Source organism: Heteronotia binoei, chromosome 13 (genome assembly GCF_032191835.1).
Source record: "Heteronotia binoei isolate CCM8104 ecotype False Entrance Well chromosome 13, APGP_CSIRO_Hbin_v1, whole genome shotgun sequence".
Taxonomy (NCBI): domain Eukaryota; kingdom Metazoa; phylum Chordata; class Lepidosauria; order Squamata; family Gekkonidae; genus Heteronotia; species Heteronotia binoei.
The window spans coordinates 18,913,381-18,933,721 of record NC_083235.1 but is presented as its reverse complement, the minus strand read 5'-3'; the positions used below and the strand labels follow the sequence as shown (position 1 = coordinate 18,933,721).

The 20,341-nt window shown below is 43.9% G+C and overlaps 1 protein-coding gene and 1 non-coding gene across 3 annotated transcripts in view; both read right to left on the bottom strand.

The window, feature by feature from the left end:
• Positions 1-950: 950 nt before the first annotated feature.
• Positions 951-20,341, bottom strand: part of PBX4 (PBX homeobox 4) — a 43,432-nt gene continuing 24,041 nt past the window's right edge. The window contains exons 3-9 of one of the 2 annotated variants that reach the window (XM_060252338.1): positions 12,185-12,426; positions 10,375-10,565; positions 8,685-8,820; positions 6,881-7,037; positions 4,877-4,983; positions 2,596-2,682; positions 951-1,657 (exon numbers count right to left, since the gene is read on the bottom strand). In XM_060252338.1, coding sequence (XP_060108321.1) covers positions 1,565-1,657; positions 2,596-2,682; positions 4,877-4,983; positions 6,881-7,037; positions 8,685-8,820; positions 10,375-10,565; positions 12,185-12,426 — 1,013 coding nt within the window. In that variant the 3' untranslated portion in view covers positions 951-1,564. The remainder of the gene's footprint in view (positions 1,658-2,595; positions 2,683-4,876; positions 4,984-6,880; positions 7,038-8,684; positions 8,821-10,374; positions 10,566-12,184; positions 12,427-20,341) is intronic. The other variant, XM_060252339.1, reaches the window with a different exon arrangement.
• TRNAM-CAU (transfer RNA methionine (anticodon CAU)) lies at positions 18,265-18,332 on the bottom strand. The gene has a single exon. It is a non-coding gene; the product is annotated as a tRNA-Met (tRNA).

Genomic DNA, 20,341 nt, shown 5'->3' with positions numbered 1-20,341 from the left:
CCTTTTAGGCTTTGCCTTTGCATAGCATTCCTGGACTTCCTTGGTAGTCTCCCTTCCAAGTACTAATCAAGGCTGCTCCTGCTTTGCTTCTAGGATCTGGTGAGATCAGGCTAGCCTGGGCCATCCAAGTCAGGGTACAACAGCCCATACGTACCTGCAAATAGATCACAACTTCAGTGGCTAGGATTTCCTTTCCCCTCCCATTCTAGGCAGGCTGGCCCATTTTATTTTTAAAACTACCTCATACATTTATGAAGAGCCCCGTGGTGCAGAGTGATAAAGCTGCAGTCCTAAGCTCTGCTCACGACCTGAGTTTGATCCCGGCGGAAGCTGGGTTCAGGTAGCCGGCTCAAGGCTGACTCAGCCTTCCATCCTTCCGAGGTTGGTAAAATGAGTACCCAGCTTGCTGGGGGGAAAGTGTAGATGACTGGGGAAGGCAATGGCAAGCCACCCCGTAAAAAGTCTGCCTTGAAAATGCTGTGAAAGCAACAGCACCCCCGAGTCAGAAACAACTGGTGCTTGCACAGAAGACTACCTTTACCTTTTACATATACATTTATGTAATTCATCAATTCATTACTTTTTTAAAAAAAAAAGCTGGCTTAAGTTAAAAAAAAAATCCCTGGAGGACAGAGGGGGACATTTCTTAGCAATATTCTTCCAACTGTTTGAGTACATACTGACATTGGGGCAAGAAGTACCTTCATTAAAATACTTTCTTTTCTATACTACCTGCTTGGAAGCTGCCAACCACCAAAAACATGAAGGAAGGCTTAGAAGGAGGCAGGAAGTGGAGGGGAAAAAAGACTTTGGAAGTTTATTCTTTGATAAAATTTCAACTGAAAGTGGTGGACTTTGCAGTTAACATTTTTTTTCCTAAATGCACAAAAAACTATTCACAGGGAGGTCTGAGCTTACTCTAAGACATTAAATTAGAGCTACATGAGAGCGACACAGAAAATGAAGTTTCTATTCAAGGGGCAAAGTCCAACAATCATTTTGGTAAAGCAATGGCCCGTTCTGGTTAATGAGTTCAAAGAAAAAGAAATCTTCCTATACAAAATTACAATACAGAGAACGCGTACAATTACAATACGAGAAGGGCTATTTTGTTAGTAACTAGCATCTAGAACAGAATTATTTTATAATAAAAACACGTAGAAATTAAAATCAAGTTGCTATTTTCTTTCTTAAACTGGAAAAAAAAATGGAGACGAATCCCAAAGTTCATTCGAGAGACACTCTTCAGACTCTTAAGCATAAAAGTGATATTTCTTTTCTTTTTTTCTTTTAAAAAAGGAATTTGGTTTGGTAAATGAAGCCAGTTCCTTTACAACCCTAAAGGGCAGAAGCCAGAAGAACTCAAGCACAGCATGCCGAGAGGTAGAGAGGTGTCCATATATAATCACAATCTTCTATTGGTTTTCTTCTTTTTTTTTAAATCTGAGGTAATTAGCTGTGTGTGTCAAGTTGGAGAATCAAAAGTATTGGCAAAAAAAAAAAAAGCAACGTTGACGAGTTACACTAACGACCTCTTTCCTCTCCTCAAACAGGTCCTAAAAATTTAGTTAGATGCATCAGAATTAATGCTTCCGGGATCCCCGGCAGGTGAAGTGATTGATGAAGGGGTAGTTGCATCCTGCCAGCTGCCATTTGCCTGAAGAAGGAATAAATGCATTGTGTTAAGTCCACTGGGTGATACTTGCATCCTAAACCCATTTTGATTACGAGTTTCCATGTCACAACAGGAGAGCGTTACACCAGGTATGAGACACGCACTTTGGTCCATAAAATTTAGGCTTGGAGCAAAACTCACGACACTGCAGTTCACTTTCCGGGGCACGGAAGGCAAAGTACTGTGTAAAATGCTGTTTCCACTGCCTTTGTTTCACGGCTTCTCCCGTTTCCCCAAATGGGACTCCTTTGCTCTTGCCCAAGTTCTACTACTAACTGGCTTAAATAGGAAAAGAAACCTATCGTGAATGTGAATTGGAATTACTGAACAGAGTAAGGGATGGAACTGCATTTGCAACGAGATGTGCTCTCATATATAACTTTTTCAGTTTCCAACTTCAGATTTGGGGATGGATCTCAATCCAGGGCCATGTGCTGGATTTCATTGTAGACTAGTTCTGCACTCTGTCTGTTGCAGTCTCTTCCTCCAACTGGCAGCTCTCTCCTCCAATGGGAGGGGGGATTGGAAGTAAGGTGGCCTTTCCTTCTAATCCACTGAGCCGACTGGGGTGGGCAGATAAGCTGGCTTCTCCTGTGACCATCCCTAACCAGTCAGGGTTCTGGTCTTCATAGTACCATGATTGATACAGAGAAGGGCTTCCCTTAGAGTTTAAAGAGCAAGGGCTTTTTAAAAAAAATTCCAGTCCCTAGAGCGGCAGAGATTGGGAACAGACTGCCTATTGCCCCCCCTCTTTTTGGAGCAGCACTGCGTGATCGGCAAAGTGCTAGCAAACATTAAGGCCGCAGCAGAGGTTGGTTCATTTTAACTGTCTGCAGAGGTGGCAATGGAGGTTATGTCTGCAGGCATGTCTGAATTCTGGAGCTCTAGATAATTCACTCTCAAAATCGGAAGCTCCTTACGTCAATGCGCTGCGTCGAATATAGAGGGTTCCCCACGATGCTGTCATATCTTCCTGCCTGGTGTATGACATGGTGTAAGGAATCCATCTGTAACAATACAACCAGATTGGCAAGAAAAAAAAATTAAAAAGCAATTAAAAAGATCAAACTCTGAAGTATCTTCAGAACCACTGTCTAAAGCCCCACTACCCTGTCTGTCTTCAAGCAACCCTCGTAAGACCAAAAAAGCTGTGTGTGTCTGATGTACCAGCAAGTCCCAGCTAGCACCAAAGTCTGTATCCACTTTTGGATTTATATCCCGCCCTATTCTCTGAATCTCAGAGTGTTCACAATCTCCTTTACCTTCCCCTCCCCACACACACACACAACAGACACCCTGGGAGATAGATGGGACTGAGAGAGCTCTTACAGCAGCCGCCCTTTCAAGGACAACAGCTACGAGAGCTATGGCTGATCCAAGGTCATTCCAGCAGGTGCAAGTGGAGGAGTGGGGAATCAAACCCGGTTCTCCCAGATAAGAGTCCGTGCACTTAACCATTACACCAAACTGGCTTGTTCTACATTTCTGTGGCATTGTGACCACCCTATGTGTCTTGTATAGAGGGCAGAGCCCACCATCAGAGCGGGAAGGACTACTGCAATGAAGATGGATGAACCTTAAGGCACAGCAGTTTGACCAATGAAGGGAATGGCCCAAATACCTCCACGCTGGAATGTGTGGTGCAGCCCACATCCTTCATGGCTGACATCCATGCAACCCAGCCGGCAACACCAGAGACCTGCAGAGAGTGCCACCATGCACCCTGGAAGCTGGGACATTCACTTCTGGTCCAAGGTGTGGATGCTGATATCATTATAGTAATACTGCCACAGCCATTAAGGAGGACGCTAAGGGTGCAAGCATGTCTTGGCAGTTCTCTGGATTCCTCTAGGTGTAGGCACAACAGACCTGAAACATCCTTCATGCCTAGTTTGACACTGACCTTTCTAACGTGTGTATTTACACGACTCTACCTTCTCACACATGACATCATAAACACTAATTGGTTAGGCCTATAGATGGGAAGACGCAGAAAAAAACGGGGGGACTTTTTCTGAACTCTGCTGCTGGGGGTGGGGGGAAGAGAAATTTGGGAGAATGCTGGGAAAAAATCCTACGAAATAACTGCATTTTTGCAATGGCTGAAATGCTTCTTGAGATGAGCTTTCTCTCAGTCAAAATGTATTGCATGAAAGAAAATCCAAGAACTTGTTTCAATTTTTCCAATGGAAAAAATTGGAAATTTTGGAGAGGCCAGGAAAAAAAGCCCCATTTGCTTAAAACGACTTTAATTGTATAGTATGAAAATTAGTAAGAGTCTACAGCATCACAGAGAATAATAACTATGAATACTGGTGACACATTTTCAAGAATGTTTCTGTTCAAATGTAAATAACATTGACAACAATTAATATGCAATGTGTTTAATAATAATACATTATTAAAGAGATCAGTGTTGTCAATATTATAAAGATTAAGCTGATATCCTAATATACTGGCAGTCTTAGCTATTGTGACTGTTTGGTGCTGCTGTCCAAATAATATTTTCATTTACTGCAGAATTCATTTTCTGCTTTCAGCTTCCTTTCCTACCTCACACATGGTGAAAATTAAGATACATGTGTTAAGGTAGTGTGTAGGGTACAGCATTTTACAACTGTTTTCAAAGTACTAGGTATATTAGCAATTTTTCTTATAGAAAATGAAGACATTTATGCTTCTGAATTCCATAAATATGACAAATAATACGTTATATTTTAAATAATGCATTTTAAGATGTTAAATGGGCAAAATTAGTTTAGGTTTGATAGGAAAGCAGTACTGCATAAATTTCAATTTCCCCCCTCCAAATTTCCATTTTTCTGGAGGTGGAGGGGGGGGGAAAAAATTAATAAAAACATGTTGTTGCTTTTCTGTGGCTTCAAAATTTCTGGAAATATGACATCTCTAGCCAAGCCTACTTCCAAACTCCTTATAGCTTTAGGATAAAACAATACAACTTTCAGTCTTTCCTTGCCTAAGCCAGCACAGGGTGATTTAGATAGGATAAACTACACAGAAAACTACAAATTAATTATGAAATTATCAGTCTCCTAGTAAATAATTCCCATGGGGGCTGTCCCTCTTGCAACATTCCCAAGCAATCTTAAATTCCAATAATCAATAAAAACGGTTCTTTGACATATGGACTGGCAACAGTGTTGGGGGGGGGGTGTCACACAAACTTCTCTGCACACCCACCTGTGACTGCACATTGGCTCCCACTGGCGAGTTCTGGTAGGAAGTGAGTGACTGCAGGTTTATAAAGGAATCTCCAGAATTTGTCATTTTAAATGACCCAGAGGAACCTGAAGAGGAAAAGAAGTTACCTAAGGGCATGTCCGCACCTGCTCATTGCTGTGACAAAGAAAATAGCACAAGGAACTATTGTGTTTCACGGCAGATCCTGAGATTTATCACTAATTGTCTTTGTGTAGCGTTCCACATCTGAAAGCTGAGTGGGTACTGGCTGACAGCGCACAGCCTTAGCTATTTCACAAATGTGTCTCAAGGTCTCTTGTCCTGTTTTCGGACTGTGTTCCAGAGAACACTGGGGTTCCTTGGAAACCTAACGGGGATTCCTCAATCAGAAGATCAGGAGTGAAAGACAAACTTCTCTAGAATACAATTTTTCTACCAGTGTTGATCTTCACTTGCAACATACATCTGCATGGGAAGGACAGTGTGCTCTAGGTACTCTCTCGCATCACATAAGGCTCGAAAGGCCAGTGCCCCACTGAATGGAGTGAGCACCCTAAAATATGCCTGGCAATACTTGCAACCAGTGTTCCCTTCTAAGCTGAGTTAGCATGAGCTAGCTCACAGATTTTTATCTTAGCTCAGGAAGGATGACCCCAGAGCACACTAATTTATGCAGCAGCTCACAAAGCAGAATTTTTGCTCATAAGACTCTGCAGCTTAGAGCGAACATTGCTTGCAACACAGGTCAGTTCCTGGACAGATCTCCAAAGGACCAGCAACACGCAAGCCAAAATGAAACGGGTTCCCTTGAAGACTGAATCCTGTGCACCTTTAATATCCTGTGCATCCAGGTTATTAACAGATGAGTACCCACAACTGCACAGGTTCATCATTGTTTTAAAACAAACAAAAAAAAAAACCAATTGTCTCAAGCACAGTTTCAAGACAATGATGCATGTATGTGTATGGCAAAAGCATAAAAATTGATACTGGGAAACGGGAACAAACTGAAGCGAAATTAAATGTGACATGGAGCAGTGTGAAGACGCATCCTTATGTGAAAGACCTACAGCCTCCAATAGGTGAACAGAGATTAAATAAGGCAATTCCACTTCCCAACAGAGTTCAAGCAAATTTTTGTCTTCAGTGGAAACAAAAAATACTGCAGAAAAAGAATTTGGGCTTGGATCCTAAGGTGCCATCCCATCAGCCCAAGGGCAGTTCCTCTGATGGAATGGCAGTTCTGTTTGCAAAGGGTGGAGAATTTTGGTTGATTCTTCCTTCCCCCTCCTGCTACAGATTCCCACTGTGCCCCAACTACTCTTCCAAGGGGTTCACTGACCCACAGGAGCACAATTTGGGGGGGGGGGGCATAGAAAGCTGCAGTGGGAGGAGGAGGAGGCAGGAAAATTGCCAACCAGCAACTGAACTCTTTGACCTGTTCTTTGGTTGTCAAAATAATTTGTATTCTTTTTGTTTTGTTTTTTGTGTTTGCCTTCGCTTGCACTGGAATCCTCAAGTGCAACTCCTCCACTCACCCTGCTTAGGAGCTGAGCCTCAGTTTGTTCCTTTTTAGAGAGTTTTGTGTGTCCAGATGTCAGTCAAGCCCATCAAGGAAGAAACACACGTTTATTAAGATCAGTTTCTCTCAGGATTTCAATTAGCAACATGCCCTTAAAGAAGAGCGATTTGTTCAAAATGTGCATGGAACTAGCATTGCTTAATCAATCTTGAGTCAACCAGAAGGACAACTTACATATTGTCTTTTTGTTGCTAGACCCACAAGTAGAACAATTAGCAAGGTTCTCGAATGGCATAAAATGGCAAAATGACTGCAGAAGAATAACTGGAAGAATTTAGACATATAATGAAGTTCTAGACAACTTTCAAACAGGGCAGATCACTATACTTCAGTAGCCTTGATGGTTTCAGAAAACTGTGCACAGCTTCATTCAGTAGCTGCAAAACCAAGCACCACTTCAGACCCAGCCTTTCTGTACTCACCAGAATTTGGGGTAGGTGGAGAGCTTGCCTGGTTGCCCTGGGCTACCACATTGGTTGCATCCACCGCAGTTTTGGCAGCATAAATGTTAGCCTCTTCTTGGAATTTCCCCATATTTTTCTTATACCGGATCCTCTTGTTACCAAACCAATTAGAGACCTGCAATGACAACTTCAGTTAAGGAATAGTCGATTTCAATTCTATCAACAGAAGGCAAAAATTTCTCAAAAGAGAAATAAATCTGTATTTCAAATCTGTTGGGGCCCTAACCCAAGTGTTGACACCACCAACAAAACTGCACATCCTTTAGAATGGCACAAGATGATGCCTCTCTTTTAATACATAGATACACCCTATGTGCCTTGAGATGATCTTGCCTCAAATCAATTCTGTACAAGACACAGAAAGCAGTTTGGCATAAGAAAGACTGTAGAAATATATGCCTAACTGTATGCCACAGCCAGGCAACCAGGACCTCCTCTCCTTTTCCAACGCCAGATATTTAATTAAAAGATACAGCATACTAATAGCTCAGACAGAGGGTTCAATCCCATGGATCCAGTCCACCAACAGTGGCACTGTCCTCTTCTGCAAGAGAGGGAAAGCTCATAATGCCAGAGCAAAGCACCACAACAGGTGCAACAAATCTGCAAGAGCCAACTTGTCATTAAAATCTTTGATGTACAAACATCAAATTCCTTTGGTGCAACAGGACAGCCTGGATATGTAGCACCCTTCAGCTTCCCCTTTCTCCCCTGGCAGGCCTTGAGAAGGCCTCAGTAATCAGGAGGGGGTGGGTTGCTTGCACCCTATTCCCTCTCCCTTGTATTCTGGGCAGTGGCCTGTGTCTTCCTCCTTTGCCCTTCCTAGACCTGACTTCTGAAAGATTCCCTGGGGGAGGGACATCCCCAGCCTCTTTTTTCCCCTCCAGACTGAGATCTCAGCGCTGTAGACTGCCAGTGCCCCAGGTCTGAGCACATCCTGCCCCCCCCCCCAAAAAAAAGAGCTTGCTTGCAACCTGCTTCAGCCTAGTGAGGCTGAGACCTGCTTTGGCCTAGAGAGCCAGTTTGGTGTAGTGATTAAGTGAGCGGACTCTTATCTGGAAGATCCGGGTTTGATTCCCCACTCCTCCACTTGCACCTGCTGGAATGGCCGCAGGTCAGTCATAGCTCTGGCAAAGATTGTCCTTGAAAGGGCAGCTGCTGTAAGAGTTCTCTCAGCCCTCACAGGGTGTTTGTTGTTGTGGGGGGGGGGAGGTAAAGGAGATTGTGAGCACTCTGAGATTGAGTATAGGGTGGGATATAAATCCAATATCTTCTTTCCTTCTTCCACCCTACGAGGTGCTCATCTCTGGAGTGGACTTCTTCCCTATCTGGGCCTTCCCTGTATCGGGCTGGATCTTCCCTATCTGGGCCTTCTGTTGCCATGCCCCGGGACCCTTTGGACACAGCCAAGGCCTTGGCCTGTTGCTGGGTTGCTCCCTCAACTCGGCTGCCTCCAACCAAATTGGTAAGTGTGGCAGCATCACGTCCCAACAATAAATTAAAGTTGTACCAGCTGGGTAGACTTGTATTACATACAATTTCATAAATAAACACAATGTAGTAAGTTACAATACTGCACCATACATTTAATTGAGGATAAATGTCTACTTTGCAAAATATAATTACTTTTAAAATGGACCCATCTTTATGTACCCAGCTTCAGATCTTTTTTGTTGCGTATTTTCAAAAATTTTAAAAAGCTTGCACAATAATTTAATGATAGGTGTGCCAGAAGTGGCTTCCACCACAGTGTGCATCCTACCTGTGAGACTGTGATGCCTCCTTTCTTGGCTAGCTCTTCTTTGGCTTCTTCACTGGGGTAAGGATTACTCAGGTGAGAATAAAAATACTCATTCAAGACTTCTGTCGCTTGCTTGCTGAAGTTACGCCGCTTACGCCTGGGAACACAGTGCAATTATTTGCTCTGCTCATGTTAGGATACATTCTACTTTCAGCTCAAGGCTGGAAGGAGAGTCACTGAGGACCCCAGGAAAGGATATACTGGTTTAGGCAAGTTGTTCAAGCAGTATTTCTAGCATGGGGTCTGACTCTGGAGACTATCTCTATAATGGAACTTGTTACATACATTTCCCAAGACAGAAGTTATGTTGAAGCAAAAAGCATACAGTGTTAAAACTGTTATATTATACTTCCACAAGAAGTTTTTTATTTAAATGTAAATAATTTTGACAATGATTAATATGTTGTAATGATTTAATACATTACTAAAGCTCAGTGTTGTCAACATTATAACATAAAAGAGCAAGAGTCCAGCAGCACCTTGAAGTAACAAAATTTGTGACGGGGGATGAGCTTTCATGAGTCACTGCTCCCTTCTTCAGATTTTGTTAGTTCTTTAAGGTGCTACTGAATTTTTGCTCTTTTCTTCTGCTACAGACATTGGCCACCCATCTTAATCTTTCAACATTATAAAGTTTACCTTAATATCCAAACAAGCTGGTGATCCTACCTATTGTTATTCTACCAGAGAGAGTTTGCCCACATAAGATACTTCCTTTTGTTTATTGTTTTCTACCTTCTACCCCTGAACTGCCAACTTGCTCCTTTTGGGGAGTACAACCCTCCCCAAAACAGGCAGCCTCTTGCTCTTCTGCTTTGCTGAAAAACAGCACCATATTCACTTCTGGACAGCACTTCAAACTCAGAAGTTGGCAAACTGCTAAGCCCCTAGACCAGGAGTCCCCCAACCTTTTTAAGCCTGTGGCCACCTTCGTAATCCTGACATAGGGTGGTGGGCACAACTACAAAATGGCTGCCCCAGAAGGCGGAGCCAACCACAAAATGTCAGAGAGTGAGGCCATACGTAACTCTTGCAGTAACTCCAGCTTTTCAGGCAGAAGCTCTGTTTAACGGGATGCCTTTTAAAATGAACATAATGTTTAAAAAAAAAATTTTTGCATACAGTTTTCCTGCAGGCACGTACTGTGGAGGCAGCTGCTGCCAGAGCAACTTTTCAAATATCTGCCCAGACAATCAGATCGTCAATGGCCAATTTTTGCAGGGCAAAAGCCTCACCAAGCCCTGCCCACTTTCTAAAAACATTCAGTGGGCTCCAGGAAAGGTGTCAGTGAGCACCATGGCACTCATGGGCACCATGCTGGAGACATCAGCATTAAGGCAGTGCTTTTTCCAAGAAAGCATATTCCAGCCATTTCATACAGAGATCTATATCTGCTTGCACAACCAATGTCTGGCATAAGCAGGGATGGAATTCTAGCAGGAGCTCCTTTGCATATTAGGCCCCACCCACCTGATGTAGTCAATCCTCCAAGAGCTTACAAGGCTAGGTCTTGGAGGATTGGCTACATCAGGGGTGTGTTGGCTAATATGCAAAGGAGTTCCTGATAGAACTCCACCCCTGGGTGTAAGACTGTACGACGCCCTGTGCTGGACACGATGGGAGCAATGGATCCTGAGCATTCGTTAATTACCTTGCATCAAGAAACCGCGAGCGCAGGATCATCACAGCCTCACACGTGCTCTGTTTCAGCTGCATTTGGATGGTGCTGAACTTGCCATGAATTATATTCACCATGCGCTCAATTTCTTTGGGTGAAATTGGCCTTGTCCTACTCTGCTCCCGGAGCAGGTTCATAACATGGGTAGTGAACTCACTGCAGGCCTGGAAATAAAGAAATAAGCCCTTTTAACTGCAGAACAAATCAAGGTCTCTCAAAATAGCCTTCAGGTAGTAGCTGCATTGCATCCACAATTTAAATGTAAGGATTCAACCATGTGACATCGTTAGCAATCTCAAGATTAACACAAGACAGTCTTCTAAGCAGTACTTAAATGACTTCGCTGGATTTTGTATCAGGCATCGTCTACATGATACTTGTACGGCAGAGGTCCCCAACCTTTTTGAGCTTCTGGATATATTCAGAATTTGGACAAGGCATGGTGGTAGGGTTGCCAAGTCTGACTCAAGAAATATCTGGGAATTTTGGGGGTGGAGCCAGGAGCAATGGTGTGACAAGCAAGAATGAACTCCAAAAGGAATTCTGGCCACCACATTTAGAGGGACCATGCTCTTTTTAAGTGCCTTCCTTCCATAGGAAATGGAGGATAGGGGCACCTTCTTTTGGGGCTCATAGAATTGGACCCTCTGGTCCAATCTTTTTGAAACTTTTTGAGGAGAGGCACTGGATGCTATGCTGCAAACCTGGTGCTTCTACCTCAAAAAATAGCCCCCCCCCAGAGCCCCAGATACCCCCAGATCAATTCTCCATTATACCCTATGGGAATCAATCTCCATAGGTTATAATGGAATACCCAGCAGTCATTTTTCTCCCCCCCCTCCCGCTTTCTGATGACCCTGAAGCAGGGGATCCCCTGCCTCCAATTGGGGATTGGCAACCCTACATGGTGGGCACAGCAACAAAATGGCTGCCACAGGAGGTGGAGCCAGCCACAAAATGATTGCCACAGCTTAGCTTTAGTAAAATTGTGCAGATCCTTGTGCTGTGGTGGAAGATGCTACCAAAGCAACACTTTTTTTAAAAAAAAAAAATCTGCACAGACAATCAAATCTCCAATAATAAATCAGAAGCCTTGCTGGGCAAAAGCCTTACCTGGCTCCACCCAATTCCTCAAAATGCTTGGTGGGCACCAGAAAAGGTATCAGCAGGCACCATGGCACTTAAGGGCACCACACTTGGGGACCCCTGATGTACAGCCTATGCGAGAGACCACAAAACCAGCACAGTGCCATTGCATTTTATAAATAACAAAGACATATTCCAACAACTTGTGCTGCATTAAATATTCTTGTATACATTTAGGACTCGTAATATAGGATTATGTCTACACAAAAATGATCCTTTTTCAAAGGCACAGCGGAGACATTAGAAGCATTTTTTACAGGAGCTGTACACAACATTCAACCCCACAAGCTGATGTCGGCTTCCAGACAAGGAAAGGATACAGTCCATATATGAGACACTTCCTGGCAAAGTGGGGCAGTTCCAAAGAAGAAAGTTACACAAAACTGTTGACTCAAGTGCATTTCAGGCAGCCAAGACTTAGGCAAGGCTACATTGCTGTAGCAACTGGAAAGCCTGTAAACAGATAACAGGACTTGCAAGATAGAACGCCCTGATATTTCAACACCAGCGCAACAAATAACAGCAATGAGTCTTTAAAAAAAATAGAAATACAGTGTACTCCCTGCTTTGTGACCGCAAAGGAAAAACAATTGTTTTTAACGGAGATGATAAAAACTCTTCCATGCAGAAAGATCACCTGTTCATATTTCTCTAGCTCAGAGTGGTATATCTGTCGGATCTGTGACAGCTTGGCCCTGTAGTCTGAGTGTTCAATGCTATTGTCATTTGGACAGCCACCTGATGTTGCCGCTATAGCCGCTGGTCCTCCTCTTCCCCGCTTCTCCGGCCCGGAGACACCCTCAGCCAGCAACATGTTATCTAGTCTCATTAGCTGAGCATCAGGGGGGTCTTCTTCCTGAATACCTCGGATACTTAACACTGGACAAACATAAATAGGGAGGCAGAATGTTATTTCAGAAGCAGAGAGGTTCAGTGAGCAGTTAATACCACCCCCATGGCTCTATGTGTTGTTTGTATACGTATACATATAAGCAACTATAACCTCAGGTGCATTTGTGATGCAGCTGTGCGTCCCACGTAATAAAGGCCAGTAAAAATTACAAGTTTTCTTTTTGCTCAGTAGGTAACTACAAGCTAAAGGGGTGGGACCATTAAAGAGAAATGAGTCACATTTGTATTGGTAAAACACAATGGGAAGTTATTGATTACCAAGAAGAACAATGACATCCGATTGTCTACCCCACAAAGGTGAACACATGAAGTTGCCTTACACTGAACATGCTCAGAAGGTATGCAATGGGCCCCAAGCAAAACTGAGCTTCTTAAAATTTCAGTTTTCTAATCATCACCACAGAGGGAACGCAGCATGGTATAGCCCACTCTTGTTAGATCTTGGAAGCTAAGCAGGGTCGTTATTTGGAAGGGAGGCCAGTTTGGTGTAGTGGTTAAGTGTGCGGACTCTTATCTGGGAGAACCGGGTTTGATTCCCCACTCCTCCACTTGCACCTGCTGGAATGGCCTTGGGTCAGCCATAGCTCTGGCAGAAGTTGTCCTTGAAAGGGCAGCTGCTGTGAGAGCCCTCTCCAGCCCCACCCACCTCACAGGGTGTCTGTTGTGGGGGAGGAAGGTAAAGGAGATTGTGAGCCGCTCTGAGACTCTTCGGAGTGGAGGGTGGGATATAAATCCAATATCTTCTTCTTCTTCTTCAAAGCAGATTCTGCAGAGGAAGGCGATGGCAAACCATCTCTGCTTCTCGCTTGTCTTGAAAGCCCCTTGCAGGGGTTGCCATAAATTGGCTGCAAACTGACAGCACTTTACACACACACACACACACATCATCACCACCACTTACCAGGCTGCAATAAAAATGAAGTCCAGTGGCACCTTAAAAGTGGTCCAGCATGAGCTTTCATAAATCAGAGCTCACTCTGTCAGATGACTCAAGAAAGGTTATGCGGGAATACATGCAGTTAGTTTTTAAGATGCAACTGGAGTGAGATATTTAGCTGCAGCAGATTAACACAGAAACCACTCTGGAATTACTACTGCAACATTTACAGGTAGTTTCTACATGGACAGGGGTATAAGCTTGCAAAAAAAAAAGATTTGGTAACTATGCACTGTATACTGGAGTGCTTCCAAAAAGATGAGGATTGACTACACCTCTTGTAAAATGGAATTCCTTCCTAAGCCTGTCCTCAGTTTTTTGAAGACCATCTTTGCTAGAACCAGGGCTGCAAAGATTCAGTCTTTAAAATGGCAAACACCGCAGTTTTGTGCCAGACCACCTGAGACAAATCACAACTCTCTGCACCCAAGAAGGCTGTTTTCTTCAGCCTACAGGAGACAAAACTCTGCAATGAGGTTGTTCAGAGTTCTACATATGGGCAAAGTTCCAGGCACTCAGTGGATACGGGGGAGGGGGGGATGGAAATAGTAAACAAGTTGCCCCAATTTAGATAGCCTAGGCCAGGGGTGGCCAGCGGTAGCTTTCTAGATGTTTTTTTTGCCTACAACTCCCATCAGCCAGCATGGCCAATGCCTGGGGCTGATGGGAGTTGTAGGCAAAAAAACATCTGGAAAGCTACCGTTGGCCACCCCTGGTCTAGGCCATCCTGGTCTCATCAGATCTCAGAAGCTAAACAGGGTCAGCCCTGGTTAGGACTTGAGTGGGAGACCACCAGAGAACTTCAAGGTCACAATGCAGAGGCCGGCAATGGCAAACCCCTCCTATGAACATCTCTTGCCTTGAAAACCCTGCAGGATCACCATAAGTCAGCTATAACTTGACAGTCAAAAAAAAAAAGTCTAACTCAGAAAATATCTGGGGACTTCGGGGGCGGAGCCAGGAGACTTTCACATTCCCTAAAACAAATAAGGAAAAATACAGCAGTGCAGTTCTCTTGAATAGTCTTCATTTCCTCATCCCCAAGCAGCTGCACATCCCCTGTACACATACTCTCTCTCTCTCTCTCTCTCACACACACACACACACACACAGAGCAGCCAAAATAAACAGTTTGCAATCCTACACTTGTGTGGTCTCACTGGGGCAATTTACTCACAAGTTGCTAAAATTTCAAGTTCTTCAGACTAATGCAGGGAATCCAAAAGTTCTAGTTTACCCTTTACTATGCAAACAACTTCTGAAAAGACTGTAAAACAAACAGAGTGCCTAGGCTTCTTTCACAGCTGCTGGGAGCAGCCATGTTGTTCTGCTGGCTCACCGCTCCCCCATTCAGCCTGGCTCCTAGATTTAAAGGCACAGACACACCATCTAAAAAGTAAGCCTTTCCAAGCATCTTCTTAAGCCTTCCAAAGTGGAAAGGCACAGTTGTCTGGGGGTGGGAAGAAGCCTGCAAAACCAGAAGATCCCCCGCTGGGATCTGGGAATTAGCAAGCCTACTTTTTTCATATGCATTCTGCCATTTGTAGGATCAGGCCACTGCCACCCCTTAATCCCAATTTGTGCCTCTCCTATCCCATCTCCCTCACTCTAACACTTCACGCATGCAGCTTGACTTTCAGCACTCTCTGTATTCTCAAGGGGAGGTGGATGTGAGCTATTAGTGGAGGTGCCAAGGGCTGCTTCTATGTTGGTTCTCGAGTAGGGTCTAGCCATAAGCCCAGTGCCATCTGCTGCAGCACTGCATCAGATCTACACACCTGGATCGTCAGTGCTGCAATGACTATTCATCAAATCAGAATCCCAGACAACCTGTTTCCTAGTACCCCACTAGCTATAATGCCTTTTGGTCCTAATAAAAATTAATTAGTTATACCTTAAAGTGCGAGTGTTTTATTTTGTCTGTTTTATTTAAACGACACTCTAACTGAAGCTCTTATATTTAAAAAAGCTCATGTTAAAAAAAAAAAAAAAGCTCTTCATCAGGGCCAAAGCATTAAAAATCATTCCTTACACAAAGAAAGGATTTGTCTGTGTTAATTAGCGGAGTGAAACAGCTATCTTTATTAAACAGCTTCAAAATATCACTCAAAGCGAGTTACTTTAATATTTATCCCAATCAGTTAATTAATCAATTAAATGGGTAATAACAAGACAGTAAATTGACTAAAAGGAACCTTTTAATTGGTTGGCAGCTCTAATTTTTATGGATGCTCTTAATGGACAACGCTCAGCTTCATAAACCCCTTAGAACCTGTGCAGTCACAGACACTAACATGCCACTATTTGGTCTGATCCCTAATCATAACACCCTCTACATATTCATCAAAATGGAAAATAATTAGACTGAGCCAAGTGAAATTCCCATCATTTCTAATTAGCCCTTAATTAAAACACATCACAACCTAAGGTACCGCGGCCCTACTCAATATGCAAATGCAATCATTGCAATATATTTACATATCATTAATTAACACGCTGCAGTGCCGTAATGAACTGTACGAGAGCACCGGTGCCAAAACAAGAATGATATGCAATTTGTTTAGGCTCGTTTTCCAATCCAGATTTTTTTCTCTCTCCCCACCCCACCCCTTTCACGTGGTAAGAGAGAAGCAGGGCTCATATTCCTGTCTTATGATGGAATGTTTCAGAGGAAGAAACATCTACTGATTAACTCAACTATGCAGAAGATAGGCTTCAGATAACCATGCTGATTCAGTCAACATGAGTTTCACCAGGGCTTTTTTTTAGCAGGAACGCCGCAGTTCCAGCTGGCTTGGTGTCAGCGGGTGTGGTCTAACATGCAAACGAGTTTCACCTTTGGCTGAAATAAGCCAAGGAGTCCAAGGGATACGTGGTTCAACTAGGAGAAGAGGGACAAATCTATCCACCTATTTATTTTAATCCTCCCCTTCCTTCAAGCAGCTTGCCTCTCTCCTTCCCTGTTATGTCCTCACAACAACCCTGTGAGGAAGGTTAGGCTGAGAGAGTGTGGCTGGCCTAAGGTCTCCCTGGCCTTAATATGCCCTCCTCAACAGCTTTCTCCCATGTGAGAGGAGAAGCAATGAAGGGGCTCTTTGGGTCCCTTTGCGCCAGCGTAAATTCAATTGCAAGAGAGGCTTGGTTAAAGCCCTCCTTTTTATTGCACACTTCAGCTGCTGCAATCCCGACTGAAGAAGAGAGTATTTCAAGGGTTACAGCTCTGCCCAGTCCGCCAAAGTTGTCCTTGCTCCGTTCAGTACATGGTTCCTATTTTAAAAAAACTTGCTACTGACTGGGGATGTAGGTTTTACGTGACTCAGTACAATAGCGGTTATTAACAGTAGCTACTAATAATGAAGTGCATGGGTGTGCATTTGTATTATTAAAGATGCACTCATACTGCTAGCAGTAAGAGGACACATGAAACCAATTACCCCTGCAGTGAGATTGTCACTAACACTAGCTCCCGTAATACAGCGTGTTTCTGTTGAGCACTTCTAGGTGTGACAGTAATGTACCAATCAAGCACAATTACTGCCAAGTGCTTCAAACAGAACAAGAGCCCACCCTCACCCCTATTTCCTCTTTTAAATGCATATAACCTGACCAACTGCCCCACTTGGTCGTCTTTTTTATAAATACAGGTGCATGTTGAATAACTGGTGTCACCCTTTACTCCGTACACGTAAGTACTGGGTGAGCTGATTTATGAGTGATTCATCTCCAGTCATCAAAACCATCTTAGGCCTCACCTCCCCTGTGTTTAGGCTATTCTTTTCAGGCCCTTCATGTGTGGTAGAAGCATAATTATTGTCTTAAAGAATTAGTCCTCTGGAAGGTCCAAGAACTAAACTTGCAACCTAAAACTAAACTCTTTCACTGTCAGTAAACAGGAGTAGAAATCTGGAAACGAAAACAACATACCCCCCCCCCGCAGTTTTCACATCTGCCTTTCCCCCCCTTCCATATTCTATTCTCCTAACTTCAGTGGCAACTCCGTGGCACCTGCAAGCACAGTTCCACTAGTTTTCCTGGCAACTAGACCCCCCAACCCACCCTCTCTCTTTCTATATGTAATGGTTGAGCAACTGTTTCACTGTAGCTGAAAAAGTGTGCTTGCACATAAAAGCTCATCCTTTGGCTACTGTGTGACACAAGAGTGTTGGACTGGATGGGCCACTGGCCTGATCCAACAGGGCTTCTGTTGTGTTTTCATATCTGGGGCAGTGATGCTCTGTATTCTGGGTGCTTGGGGGGCACAGTGGGAGAGCTTCTAGTGTCCTGGCCCCACTGGTGGACCTCCTGATGGCACTTGCGTTTTTTGGCCACTGTGTGACACAGAATGTTGGACTGGATGGGCCATTGGCCTGATCCAACAGGGCTTCTGTTGTGAATAAAACTTTGCTGGTCATAAAGGTGCCACTGGACTCAAACTTTGTTCCACCAGCTTGTACTGTGAATGTACACTTTGTGCTGGGGGTGGGGATTAACATTCACTGCTTGTGATGCATAATGGAATATGAGTTGCCCCCACATTCAAAATGAACCCTACAGAACACTAGGAAACACAACAATAATTTCTCTGACCCCCAGAAACATCCAGGAACATTAGCTGATATGAGATGGCCTAACTGTTTCTGGCTTATCCAGCAGAGACCATGTCTGATTCAAAGGTTTTATTTATTTATTTATTCATTCAATTTCTATTCCGCTCTCCCCCACGATCATGGGGCTCAGAACATATGAAGCTGCCTTATACAGAATCAGACCCTTGGTCCATCAAAGTCAGTATTGTCTACTCAGACTGGCAGCAGCTCTCCAGGGTCTCAAGCTGAGGTTTTTCACACCTCTTTGCCAGGACCCTTTTTTGGAGATGTCGGGGATTGAACCTGGGACCTTCTGCTTATGAAGCAGATGCTCTTACCACTGAGCCACCATCCCAATGATTTGCCAACATAAATAGACAAATATAAATATAAATTTGCACTAGCAACACATGAAATGTGGTGATAGAGGGCCTTCTCGCTGTTGGAATGGGTGACTCAGCATGCCCGGACATGGGGGAGGGGGAGTTCCTACATCACTCTTAAGTGTGTATATCCCTGAATGGGATGCCTCTCCTTGTCTTAACCTGGGAGCTGCCCTCTGACCCATCCTCTATCTTTGTCCTCTCTCTCTCTGTCTACATGGCCTTCCATCTACATACATGTCTCTACTGGTCTCTCCTTATACTTCCACACACAAGATGCCGGACGAGCTGGCCATTTGTGACAGGGAAAGTACTCTTTGGATTAGGCTTCTCTTTCCCTTGTTTTGATTGCAACCTAAATGTGAACTGGAGTTACTTGAATAAATGTAAGTTTACCTTTTTTGCAATATACTCCTTGGGAGATGTATTCACTGCATTTAGTATCATGTTTCTATGACTGGGCAAAACTCTGCTAGATTAATCAAATAACTCAATACCAGTAAAATCTCCAGCAACAAACCACCATTGAGGTGTTATTATGAATACTATACTAGTAGCCATACCACTGCCTTCTCCACACCCTATCTTGAATCACGTGTGTGTGTACGCCTGTACTAACCATATATCCCATTACCACTCCTTTTCACAGACATTCAGTCATGGACAGTCAACATCTACACCCTTTGACTTAGCTGTATCCTCCACATAGCAGTACAGAGACTGAATTTTTGTTATGTTGTGCAAAACTGACCTGTTAACAGGATCCTTTCAGTATTAAGCAATTCATAGTTACAGCACATACATTCTCAGGGGGAGCCTGAGGCACTATGTGCAGCCTTCAAAGAGGGATATGAACATATGAAGCTGCCTTATACTGAATCAGACTCTTGGTCCATCAAAGTCAGAATTGTCTAAGACTGGCAGTGGCTCTCCGGGGTCTCAAGCTGAGATTTTTCACGCCTACTTTCCTGGGTTGGAGATGCCGGGAATTGAACCTGGGACCTTCTGCTTACCAAGCAGATGCTCTAACATTGAGCCACCGTCCCTCCCCGAATGCCATCCCAGATGCGATACTGAACATATGAAACACCCCAATATTTACAGTGAACCGAAAATTAGTTCTTTATGACAGGAACAGTGTACAAATGTTTTACCAGACCCTCCACTAAAATTTGGTAGAGCTGTCAGGACTTGCAAAAAACTGCTTCAAAGGTAAAACGGGTCTAAGGGCAACCAGCTGGCAAACTCTACCTCACCCCCCCCCCCCCAATGCAATGGATTCGATGCACTTCCTCTGCAATCTGACATGTCCTTATAGTAAAGCAGCAACATGGCATACTCTTCACATGAGAATAGCAGTCTGAGAGCAATGAGGATACCAAGAGCCATTAAATCGAAGGCTCAATCGTGCCTTCTACCCAAAATGCCTGCGGTTTTACTTGCCCCTTTTGTTCAGCTGCAGGTATTAATACTGAACTTGTAAGTCTAAGAATGACAGAATCTAAAGAAAACTCAGCATATAGAGACAGATTTTACCCACTGTAGTCGGGAGACACCACCCTCTAGCTTTTTGACCACGGACTATTGTAAACCATGCTGCCACCTCAACAAAGAGAACAGGGGTGGCGGAGAGCAAAGACAGAAGGCCAACCAATTTAAACTGATGCAAAGTTGAGAACAAGCCCGTATCCCTAAATCATCAAAACAGAGCCTCAGCCCTAGTGCTACAGTAGGACCAGGCCTTTGTCTGCTCGAAGCCGAAACATCTGCTCCCCATAATTTAAATAAGGAACAGACAGGCCATCAGACATTCAAAAACCGATGAGACCCAAACAAACCCAGCGTAACTATGGGGCTACAGTCCCTCGGTACAAACATGCTCAACTTTAAGTGAATCTTAACTTACAGGATTTGGAGGGGAGGGGGGAAAGCCAACTATACACCCAGAAAGGCAAATTCCAATCCAGAAACACATT